The following is a 12340-nucleotide window of genomic DNA, read 5'->3' on the forward strand; positions in this document are numbered from 1 at the left end:
CAATGAACATAAGACTGGAAGGAAAAAGTGCTTTTAACATATTTCAGAGGAGAACAACCTTAATCTCAAGAACATAAAACAAAGGAAACCAGTACCTTGATGTGTCACAAGACAACAGCAGATAAATCCCACAAAGGAAGAAAATGGATCTCTTTCACTCGTATCTTTTCCACTAAGTAAAATGAAAACAACTATAGGATGAAACTTCCATGTGGACTGCCTTGTGACAATTCTAGTGCCGTTGGTTCTTCTTGCTGCTAGTATTCCAAATTTTCTTGATACAAACTACAAGATGGGCATATCCAGTGATCGTAAAACATCCTTGAACTCAAATTCACTTGTTTCCTTGTTGAAACGTTCAACCAGCTTGTACCTAGCGTCATTCAAGTAAAAAGATTGTGCAGTCTCCACAAGCCATTTTGCCTCCGTGTCATCGAGCTTGCTGGTGAAGACAACATCCCCACGAATAAGCACCAAGTCCTTGCTTTCCACAAATTCTGTGTAATAAGAAACAGTGAAATAGGGAGCAGCTTGGGTTCCTCTTGCCTTGTAATCTTCAAGACCAGTGAAGATCATGTGCGGCATCTGCACTGCAATGAGGTTTGAATGAATATTAAAGGCATAAAAACTGAACATCCCAATTAAGAAGAGCGAAGCGATTTACAATTTGGTTGACCAACTTATCAAATTTGTTGACCAAGATTAAGATTTAAGTGCACCCACACAAGCAATGACCAGATCGCCCGCATTTCCACCACAAAATAGGTACATTAAATACTATAATTTTTATATTACATCCATGTTTTTTTTGTCATTATTGCTTTATTCTTGAAATCTAAATTTCGCACTGTCCTTTGTCCAACTACAATCCCCGTATACCACAGGTTTGTGGAATATTCCAACCAAAGTGCTCAAACCTGTCAAATCATCAGCCCAGTATAGTGTAAGTAAGCAATTATTCTCAATGTGATAGATATTTCAAACCACGTCAACAAGATTTATTGAAAGATAAAATGAGCGACAACTAGGGTAGTCAAAGCATGGCAAGGTTACCATTTCACTTAGTTTGGCTCCTATTGCCTTTCTCAAGGTTATGTAGGCTATCCTCATGGACTATAATCGAAACAGTAAGGTGGTATCATATATGTTCCTCAGCTGCTACCATAGCTGATAGCAGGATTTTTTCAATGGTCTGTTTCTTGCGTGGTTCTCCCTTTCCTTGATCCCGGGGTGTGTGACCCCTTCATTTCCATTTCGGATTTCAGAACAATTCCACCCTCTGTGACAGCAGCAAGTATGATGTCCTTAAGTTCATGGTATTACCGTATTACCATACCAAAGGTTTTATATTTATTTTTCATTTTCTTTGTTTAAAGAACTCTTGACCATAAGCATGTGATCCAGTCTGATTATGTCAAGAGTTCAATCCAATCACACACACACACACACACACACACACACACACACACACACACACACACGCATACACAAAAGTGTGCTAATTCATGTCCTAAGATTATTCCACTGAATGGGTTTCAAATTGGAAAAAGATAGGAATTTCCACACCATAATTAATCAACTTTCCTGTAGGGAAAATATTAGAAGACGTTTTATAAATTAAAGTAATTAGAGACCAAACCTTGAGCAAACATCGTCATATAACCACTTCCCCTCCACAAAGGAATGACAAAATACCGGCTACAAGAACAGGAAGTAAGAAAAGCAGGAAATCAGAAACCATGGAAAGAAGACACAAACACAGGCACATACACATAAATAGAAAGATGTAACAGATTACCAATCTGCCGCTCTTTGCACCAACAGATGATACAATTTTGCTTTCATTGATGCACCGATGTGACCTCTTCCCAAGTGGTACTGATATAAATAAAATAAAATAAATAAATAAAAACCACCCTTGTCAATTAAATTACTAAAAATAATCAAGGAAATGTCATTAATTGAATGAAGGATCAATAGTTCAGTACTCCATGGTCAAATAAAGTAATAGTATCACTACATCAAACCCAATTCCCTCAATGAGGTATAAATACCATAAATACTTTTCTATAAGATATAAATACCATTTTTATTTTATTTTATTTTTTGATAAGTAATATGAGACAAATACCATGTGTATGCAATCATGAGAAGTAGAGTATACACATTGCAACAAATATGATGGTGTACTCCCAAGTTATAGTTATTTGAAGAAAGTTTTTCTAGTGGGAAGGAATTGCTCAGGTGGTATTTTAAGAACTTCACTTAAATATTTATATAGGTTTGGACCGTTTCGTGAAACATTCTGAGTTCAGCCTGTGAATTTATAGGCCAAAAAACTACCATGCTCTAGTAAAAAGTATGTAGCACACTCTTGACTTGATTGATGCTTAATTCCAAGCAAGGGAGAAATTGCGTTGAAGGGGGAATGGAAAATTGTTTCACTTGACAAAAAAAAAAATGGGGACAAATATTCAACAACCAAAAAATGAGATCAAGCTGCAAGAAACTAATTTAAGAAATTGAAGTTATTTGGTACAGTCACCAAAGATATAAAGATAGTAACTAGGTCATTCCTAACATTAACTTCCTATTGTCAACTAATATTGTCCTGGTTAAGGTAAGAAAACCTTGACTGTGGAGTAAGGACTAAGGAGCACCAAGTTTCAAAAGGGTTAAATAGACAAAACCTCAGGTGTAATCAAAATAGAGCTCTCACTCACCAACAACATTAAGACCACAGTATTGTTGGACTGAAGCAAATACAACTTATAGGCAACACTGGCATCGTAAGATCACAAGAAAAAGAGAGGAAGAAACAGAATTCCACTAGTGTAAAGTGTTGGGAGGGATAGACTAGGTACAGAAATTTACATCAGTATTTGCATAAGTAACCAACCTCAAACTCTTAGACTAGACAGTATGAGCCTTAACCATTAAACCAAATAATGACCTAAATCCCAAGTTCACAAGTAGCTTCACTTATTCTCTATCGCAACAACAATGAAATGACACATCCATACACAGTTCTAGATGTCAAATTCTTCCAATGTTTTCAAAATACAACAGAATAATTTAAATGAAAATATATAGCTATTAAAAAAACACAAATTTGGGGCTTTTTCAGAGTAACCTTCAATGAGAAGCAAATGCTAAGAAAATCTTTTGGCTATTCTGCAATCTACTATGCTTATAAGATGGACATGCTGAAGTGAATTTTTTTTACTAGAATAGGATTAAAGAAAATAAATACTTCAGCATATTTCACATCTAGTTTTCCTTGAAACAATAAAATCTACTGGTTTTTGAGATGGTAGCGTTTCACCAAAAGGCCCCATTCAAGTTGATAAATTTCAAAAAAAGAAAATTCAATAGTAAATGTTGATTGATCCATTCATATTCAGAGAGACACTCAATCAGGCCCTTAGCAAATTCGGGTTAGAAACAGATTCCCTTCTGCAAAAATAAAATTTAAAATTTAAAAAAAAATGCCCTTATTCTATGAATTGTTTATATTTGGTATCAAATATGGTCAGCAACCCGTCCTTCTGAATTTTTGTTGAACGTATTAAGCAACTGGAATGAACACACATAAAGCACAAAGGAAAACCCATTTTGGAAATCACATATAAACTAAATTTAAGCAGCCCAAGTGGAAAAGGCGAATGACATGCTAGCTTATAAGAAATTACATCATCCCAAATGGCGGTGAGATCCTCGGGTGATTGATTCTTTGCCCTCCCAATGTCAATGATGGAATCCAACGGCTTTGGCTGCAATGGGGCGAACCCAGTGGCAAATTTCGAGGTCCTACAGAAACCGAGTGAACCCCATTTTAACAAATCGCCTGGAATAGCCTGTTGTTGCAAAATTTGGGATTTTTTTCCCAGAGAGGAGGTTGTGAAAGACTGCTTTGGGAGGAATAAAGAATGTGAAGGATTGCCAAATAGCGTTGCCGCTGAAGATAATACACTCCTTGTTCGTAGACGCTGCATTATATATAGTCTGCAAATACCATGTCAAAGAACAGTTTTGAGTCTTGCAAATGAAATCTATGACAGAACAGATTTAAATGGCCAAGTGGGTGCTGAGTACTATGGTCAGGTATTGCTGTATGTGCCCAAGATCCAAAGCTAGCAATGTTTCGGGATACTGTGGTGTATAGGACTAATGAAATTCCTTTGAGCAATTTTATCAAACAGGTTGTGGCAATATAAACGATTCCTGATGCAGATAAATATGTAGACGACATGGATAATTATGTAGATGTCTTTCTATTACAAAGAACTACTTTACTTTACCTGTGATATGCTGAAGCTGTATGAAATTAACTATGATGGACTTTTATAGACAAGAAGTTCGACTCAGATGTCGATTGTCGGGCAGCAACTGCCGGAGTGCATGGGCCTCTGTTGAAATACATTAATATTTCTATATATATCTGTAGGCAAAACCCTACAACAATTACTGTGATTAGGTCAATTTTTTATTTTATTTTTTTATTTTATTTTTTGTTTTGTCAATTTTTTTTCGATTATAAATATTTGAAAAAATTACACTCACCTTCTTTAAAATTTGATCAATCTACACTGACGTCTCCCTCTTATTTATCAAATAACAATGACCTACCCTGTCAGAGCTATTGGAGGGATGCCGTTAACGATTCTAATGAAATTACTTTTCTACCCTTTTATATTTATATTGTATTTTATTAAAAACGCAATGTAATTTGAAAAGACAAAAATGCCCAAAAACCCCATCCGTCGTTCTCGTTGGCTGCTCCATCCGTTGCTGTCATACCCATGCCATCATCTTCACCATCGCCAGCCCCATCAACCAGCAGCCATCGCCGAGCACAAAGCTCGCTGTATTATGCCAGAATCGCGAATAGAGATAATAATGAATCAATGAATTTTCGGAGATTCTGAGGTGAATTGAACGATTTTGATGATTGTGACACATTTCAGTCTCCTTACCCCGAGTCCGTTGTTGCAATCTTCAAGTTCAGTGATATTACAGAACTCCGGCGAGCAAGAGCAGGACGGAGAACAGATCGTCGTCGGTGGTGTTTGTGTTGGAGTCGCATCCAATAAGAGGAGAGAGAAGACAAACACTTTCTCTCTCTACTGGTTTAACCTAAGCATGAACCGCGGCGGCGAGCAGTGACTCCAAGATGAGGCCAGACTGAACTTACCGGCCGACCGAATAACGACGACGCTATGATGATGTGAGCAAGGAATCTGGCAATTGGGCGAACGCCGCAAGCGCGAGTGAGTGGCCGAACTGTAGTCGGTCAGTGAGAATGAGATCCGTTTCGCGATCTTGCACTACTGAAACAATCTTCTGATGTGGGTGATTTTTTGGAGGTTGCAGATCTAAGCTGGGATTTTCCGAACGTGGGTGGTTTCTTTGAGCTCGTTGTTGGGTCAGTTAGATAGGTTGATGTAGCTCTGTTCCATTTTGGGTTGATGAAACTTGTCGAAAAAACTGGGTTTGGCTCGCCGGAAAGGTCGTCGTCGCCAAGCACCTCATCGCAACCGTATCCTTGCATCACCGGAGTCCTCTAAGAACACTATTCAATCTCATCGTCCAATCGACCTCTCACGAACCTGTTCACAGACCCGTTAATAGCAATCCCCAACCCAGAACATATTTATATAGCTACATAGATTGAGAGGCCGAATAGATATATGTTTAATTTGTCAACTTTTCAGGTTTTAGGTTGTACAAATGGTATGTTAACGGTATACTGAAATTTGTTATGTGATATGTTTGAGTGGTTTGAATGTCTTCAATCGTACGGAACTAATTTCTGATTACCATGAAAGCCTTGCATTGGTTTTGGCACTGGGTAGTTATAGTAGTATTCTGATTGGGGTGTTTTTCCATTTTATGGTTTGCAGCTCGAAAAGAAAATTAATGCTTTGGTAAAGGGAAATGGGACTTCAGAGAGAGAAAGGGGTTTGCTGAGAGTGAAAGGGAGATTTTAGACATTTTAGTTAATTTATTATATATTTTTGAGGGATAGAATGGGAATTTGAAAATAAAAAATTGATGACATCATCATTTTTGGTTGATAACAGTATTTTTCGTTAATTGAGGGGAGGTCCTTGTTATACGTATACAAATCTCGAGGAAGGTCATTGTTATTTAGTAAATAAGAGGGGAGGTCTGTGTAGCTTGACAAAACCTCATAGGAGGTCAGTGTAATTTACCATAAATATTTTTATATAGCGGTGAAGTAAAATTCACCACCAATCATGTTGCCTCATTTGACTATTGTACACATTTTATTTATTTTTATCTTTACCTAATGAAAATGTAGCCCTCAATAACTCGTTGTCTATTAATGTAGGCTCTCAATGACTCTTTATCCATAAGTTACATATAGGTCTTAATGTATATGTTTATATTCTAGGGATAATTCCAAAAAAAATGGTATTTTAGAGGTCAAAGGACAAATAAATGGAGTCAAATTCTAGTTTTCTAAATTAATGAAGTTTTCTCAAATGCTGACCTAGACATGGAATTTTACTATAGATTATCTTTTGATTCCCATATTGCCTATCTATATTATTGCTAAATGACCCAACTACCCAGCTCTTCTTCTGCTTCATTCTCAAAAATCAAATCTTCCAACATCAGTTTCTCCCAAGGTATGAAATCTTTTAATGATCCTTTTTGAATTCTAAGTACTTGTTTCGAAAACTTCATGATCCTTTTTGTCATGATTAGGACTGCCTGATTGATCATCTTTTAGAGGAGAAACCGAGGTCTGAATATCGGATTGAAGAGTTGCCAGTTCCTCCTCATTCTAGCTACTGCAATTGACATTTTGGTTTGTGGTGTCCACAGCCTCCACTGGGCATTCATTGTTTGATGGTGCAATAAATTTCCGTTTCTTTGAGATTTCACCACCTACCAATTCCCTATTCTGCCTCAACTGCAAAATGAACTGCTAAAGGTTGGTTAGGTTAAATATTTTGGCTAAAAACATGACCAATCTTTGTTTTGAATGTGTAGTACTTTGCTCTACATCAGTCAATTCGTTTTGTATATCCTCTTGTTGTCGTTTTAGCTTCAGAAGTTTTTATATGAAATTTTACTGTAGGTTACGAATGGCTGGCGGAGCAATCTGTCGACCACATAGAAAGAGGCATCAGCGGAGTTGGACCAGATAAGAGAAAGAAGAGAGAGACTTAAGGGTGTAATAACCTGGTCTTTTTCCTCCTTTTCTTTTTTTGACGATTTTCTTTTTTTCATCTTTTTCCTATTTTGTCTTTTCCCTATTTTGTATTTTTCTCATTTATCATTTTTCCTTACATAACCTCACTTTTTGTGCACGGATTTGATTCTGGTTTTGCATGCATTCATGATATTTGATTTCCATGACATTTGTATTTTTACTTTTGTAGAAAATACATTCTAGTTGCTTACTTTTTCATAAAGGGTATGGATGCATACTTTATTGTAATTATTCTTTATTTTTTGGGTTTTTGTGTAATTACATAAAGTAATTATCTTTCGTCTTGGGGACCATTTTGTAATTTATTTTAGAATATATTTTCAAAAATGACCTTTTTGCAATTTTTGGAAAATGTGACAAGTGTCACACTCTCATGGTGCCACTTGTTGGCAATGGGGTGGAGTGATTTGGATGTATAATCTCTTGACATTTGAAGGGTGGAAATTCACCCACTTGTTGGCCTAGGATTAGAGCACTTGTTGGCTTGGATGGTTGACAAGTGTAGGCTTAGGATTAAGCCTAAGGAGGAGCCTTGGATTTGTGACAAGTGTAGGATCACAATTAAGTCTTGCATTGTGTGTGTAAGAGATGTGGTGTAAGAACACATAATGAGTGGAGGAATACTAGATCTTCCACTCACCATTTTCACTTTATCCCTTTAATTTTCACTTATTTTCTAAGAACCCTAACCTAGCCACCATTGGAGAAAAGCTTGGTTAATAGCTTTGACTTCATATTTGGCCTCTTTCCATTCACCCTAGACTTAAAACCTTGGAACACAAAAGTTTCCCCTCACTCTCCTTTTCATTAACCTTAAACTTGTTTTCCATTTTGAGCTTGGTTGCTTGGATTATAGAGATTCAATTCTCTATTAAAGTAGGGGTGGTAGTATGTTTATATTTTAAGTGTTTTATAATCTTTGGGGTTTAATATATATTGTATACATGATTTTAATATGATAGTTTTGTATATTACAGAAAACCTCACTTCTTGACTTAGGGTTTATTGATTTAAGCATGTATGATATATATAAACCGTGTGTAGAAGGATTATATAATTTAGTAGTATGCTAAATTCTAGTATTTTCACATGTGTAGTGATATAGAACTTTAGTAGAATTATTAATGTTATATACAATTCCTATTGACTTGAATTACTATATTTATGGTGGTGATAATTCTATGATCTTGTTGATGACAATTGTGATTGTTTTAGAAGCTTAATACTATAATGTTGAAATCTAGTATATATAGCTTATTGTTGAGGCATACTTTAAATTGATAGGTTGGTGGTATTATATTGTACAGAATATCATGATGAGGACTTGTCATTTGGTATGCCATTTTAGACTTAGAACCCTAAAACATGATTTGTGTGGTTTCAAAATCCTTGTGCATGGAAGGTGGTTTATATACCTTAATTATAGTGTTTGAGTTTTGAACTTGATTGTCATTTTGGATTATCTTGAGACATTGTTACAAGTAATATGGTTAGAGTTTGACTCTAGTGCGGGAGGTATGAGTTCTCCCCAATTGAGATAGTAAGCACTAGGGTGGTCTTCCCAGCGGGTTAATGCCCGGAATAACCATTTTGATCTTGGTTTAGTCCGAGACGTGATGTCCAAGTTTTTCACTAATTGATTTCGCATTAAATTCCAAGTTGACAACCAATGTTTAATTGTAACTTGAAATTCTTGCTATTGGCGAATTGATGTTGTTAAGTACATTGATATTGATATGTGTTGTTAAAGAATCATTTAAGTTAGCTTAAGATGATCCCTTAGAACACCTTGAATATAGACATTAAGTGGAATGATCCCTTGTATTCGTCTATATTGATCTTGCAATGATATTGAAACTTTAGGGTATACGTATATGCTTCTTCCTACGAGTAACTTGATTACTCACCCTAATGGTTTGGGTTGTTTTACAGGTAAGGAGACTTTGTTCTTGGATGCTCATCATCCTTAGAGGCTTATAAGCTATTTGAAGCATTTTTGTATATTAACACGCAAGTGTTTAGCATGCTTAACTTTTGATGTCATATTTTGTATACCATGGGTGTATGGTATTTTAGAAGCTTATGTAACTTTCTTGATGTGTAATGATATTTAAGTATTTACTTTTGACATTATAAGCATGTATGTAATAAGGCCAAGGACCAAACATGATTACTTTTGTACTTGTACCCTTTTGGTACCAACATTTGCTTCAAAAATGTATTTAGACCAACTTTGGAGGTTTAGCATATGAAAATCTTGTAATTGACATGTATGAGGACATGGGCCATTGTTTTACATTCAAGTATTCATATTAAGGTTGTTGGCATGTCCACCCATTTGTATCTTATTGAAAAATCAGTTTTAACCTTCACTTTTGAACCAAATCATCATGGGATTCAAAGTATGAGTTGAACCTTAACACCTTAGGCTTATAGTAGGCTTTACAGCAGCATTTCGAGGTGTTTCGGTCGACCGAAACTCTCTATTTCGGTCGATCGATGGCAATTGGAATCATCAATGCACAGTAAAAACTCATTTTCAGTAGCCATTTCTACTGTTCAGGGCCATTTCGGTCAACCGATGGCCTATTTCGGTCGATCGATGCTTCAATTCGGTCTACCAAACCAACCAACACTTAAAAACATGTTTTTAGAAAACATTCTGTCCAGTTCGGTCGACCAAAACTGCGACGTTTCCGATTTTAGTCATTTTTCATTTTTCCAGAATTTCACTGATGCAAGGGTATTTATGTCCTTTCAAGTTTTGCATGCGAGATTGTGGTTGGGTACAATTGCATTTCATACATTTTAAATTAAGTAGATTATGTAGCATTTAAGTGGTGATGCACATACATGTGTATATGGTGTAAATTGTAAGTAAAAGAAAAAGGGAAAAGAAAGGAAATAGAGGCGGGACCCACCACTAAACCAAATATGGTCTAGAGACCACATTTTTGGGTCTCTCATTTCTCTCTTCCCGTCATTTTCTCTCTTCTTCTCTTTCTTCTTTATTATTATTTTTTTTCTTCATTTTTTGCACCAACTTTGAATCATGATAACTTCTTCAATTCTTGGTGATTTTGGAAACCGTTTGAGGCAAAACAGAGAGCACGACGAGCTCTACGCATGTGTACCAGAAATTCCAGATTTGGTGCTCCTTTATGCCTTCGAATTTCTAGACCCATTTCAAAGGTTTTGCTCAATCTAGAGGTAGGGGCTCTTAATCCATGATATTCTTGTGCTTTAGTGAGTTAGCTTCTCCTAAATGGTTAATTAACATGCTTAATTTAAATGGTTCTTAAACAATTGTTTAGTTGTTATGTATTTTGTTAATTGTGGAACTATGTGTATTAGATGATCCATGTGATGAACATGCTTATGTATTAAATTGTGTATGCTTAAAATGCTAGATTATTGATGTATGTGAGCATGTGATAAATTCTTTTGAAATTCTTATGAACTATGCTTTGTAGATGAATTTGAGCTAATTGTGAAATGATGAACATTGACATGGCATTAATGCATCTATGCATTTACATTGGGTATGAAATGAGAGAAATTGTTTTTAAAAAGAAAATGGGAAATTTGGAAAAGGTATTTTGTTGAAAGTGTTTTTGAAAAAACCCGGTCACCGCGGGGGTACCAAAGGGCCGGAGTGTTAATATAACCTAGAGGGGATTAGGGAGTCGCCCTAGCGTGGTTGAGCTAGCTGGGACCCATAATGACGCCGCGGGGGTACCAAAGGTCAGGGATACTAGCCAATCCTTCTTTCGTGTCGCTGTGGGGTCACCAAAGGGCGAGTTATATTAACAGTTTGAAAATGATGGTTTTGGAATGTGAAAATGGGGAGCGATATTGACATGCATTGCACTCCCATTGTATCATATTGCTTAAACTTGAGAATGATTGCTATGTGGTATTTTTCGGCATAGTATGATCCCTTCTTCCATTACTCTATTCTATTCTTTGTATGGATTCACGAGAACACAAGAGACATGTCTTAAGTGTCACCTACTGAGCATATTGCTCACCCAAATATATTTAACACTTTTTTTCAAGTCATGGCAAAGAAATGGAGGATGATAATCCTCCGCAAGTTTAAAAGTTATTAGAATGTCGTTTTGCTATTTTGTGTCTTGGCCCTTCCAGGTAAATTCATAGATTTTGGATATATATATATAATTATGTTAGGTTCATGGCCATTGAGCAATGTAAATTAAGTTTTATTCACTCTTAATCCTTTTGTGTATTCAAGTAAAATGTGGCAAATTACGTTAAAAACGTGGTGGTTGATACTGTAATTTAATGCTGAAATGTATCTAAATATGTACGTGAATATAACGGTGTGGGTGGTTAATTACCAAATGTTGGTGTACATGGGTTTACATTGGACAGTGGGAAGTGGAAGTGAGAATTTCTTAGAACCAGTCGACGTGTAGCTTGCCATACGTCGACCGGTATCTTGGCAGTGTAGGTCATTATTGCACACGTTCCAAACCATTCGACGTATGGCTTCCTATACGTCGATCGGTATCATGTTCCAAACCAGTTGACGTAAAATCCTGTACGTCGACCGATATCCTGACAATGGTTTTTCACTGTTCATAACCCAAACTAGTCGACGTATAATGTACATACGTCGACCGGTTTCTGTGTCTTATGTAATTGAAATTTTAAGTTGTTAAAATTTCACTTTGGCACCCAAGTGATGTTACACGTAATTATTTTATGACCCACCAAAATGAAATAATTATATTTCAACCACCCAAAAGACTATATTGTCTCGAACCTTATTTTATTTATTATGTGGTACAAGTAAAGGACTATTATACCCTTTGAGTCTTAATTTAATGAATTGTGGCAAATTACCATCTTGTCCTTTTTGGGCCTTAATATTTAAATTTAGCGTGAAATGACCGTATTATCCTCGGATAGTGTTGGGTCGGGTAAGGACCCGTTTAATGATCTGGATCCATGAGGATCTGGGTCGTTACAAAATGGTATCAAAGTGATGGTTCGAAAACCTTAAAACGACGGGTAGAGGCCTATGCAGGGCCCTTTTGTAAAAGTTGCATGGAAAGTTGTTTGCAGTAC

At 36.2% G+C, this 12340-nt stretch overlaps 1 protein-coding gene across 1 annotated transcript; it reads right to left on the reverse strand.

Annotated features, from left to right (window-relative positions):
• Window positions 1–15: 15 nt before the first annotated feature.
• Window positions 16–4518, reverse strand: LOC132315758 (uncharacterized). The gene is made up of 5 exons (XM_059814158.1): window positions 4302–4518; window positions 3693–4005; window positions 1799–1878; window positions 1640–1698; window positions 16–590 (listed from the first exon to the last, which is right to left on the reverse strand). The coding sequence occupies exons 2-5, from the start codon at window positions 3993–3995 to the stop codon at window positions 286–288; spliced, it is 747 nt and encodes a 248-aa protein (XP_059670141.1). The 5' UTR covers window positions 3996–4005; window positions 4302–4518; the 3' UTR covers window positions 16–285.
• Window positions 4519–12340: the final 7822 nt, after the last annotated feature.

The sequence above is a fragment of the Cornus florida genome, unplaced genomic scaffold (assembly GCF_030987335.1).
Source record: "Cornus florida cultivar Cherokee Brave unplaced genomic scaffold, ASM3098733v1 CherokeeBrave_3.0.0_Hap2_Chr01, whole genome shotgun sequence".
NCBI classification, from domain to species: domain Eukaryota; kingdom Viridiplantae; phylum Streptophyta; class Magnoliopsida; order Cornales; family Cornaceae; genus Cornus; species Cornus florida.

Coding starts and splice junctions, on each gene's coding strand:
- LOC132315758 (XM_059814158.1), bottom strand. CDS start 3,995: ATGCAGCGTCTACGAACAAGGAGTGTATTATCTTCAGCGGCAACGCTA. Junction 1,699..1,798: donor GTGCAAAGAGCGGCAGATTG/GTAATCTGTTAC, acceptor CTGTTCTTGTAG/CCGGTATTTTGTCATTCCTT. Junction 591..1,639: donor TATGACGATGTTTGCTCAAG/GTTTGGTCTCTA, acceptor ACCTCATTGCAG/TGCAGATGCCGCACATGATC.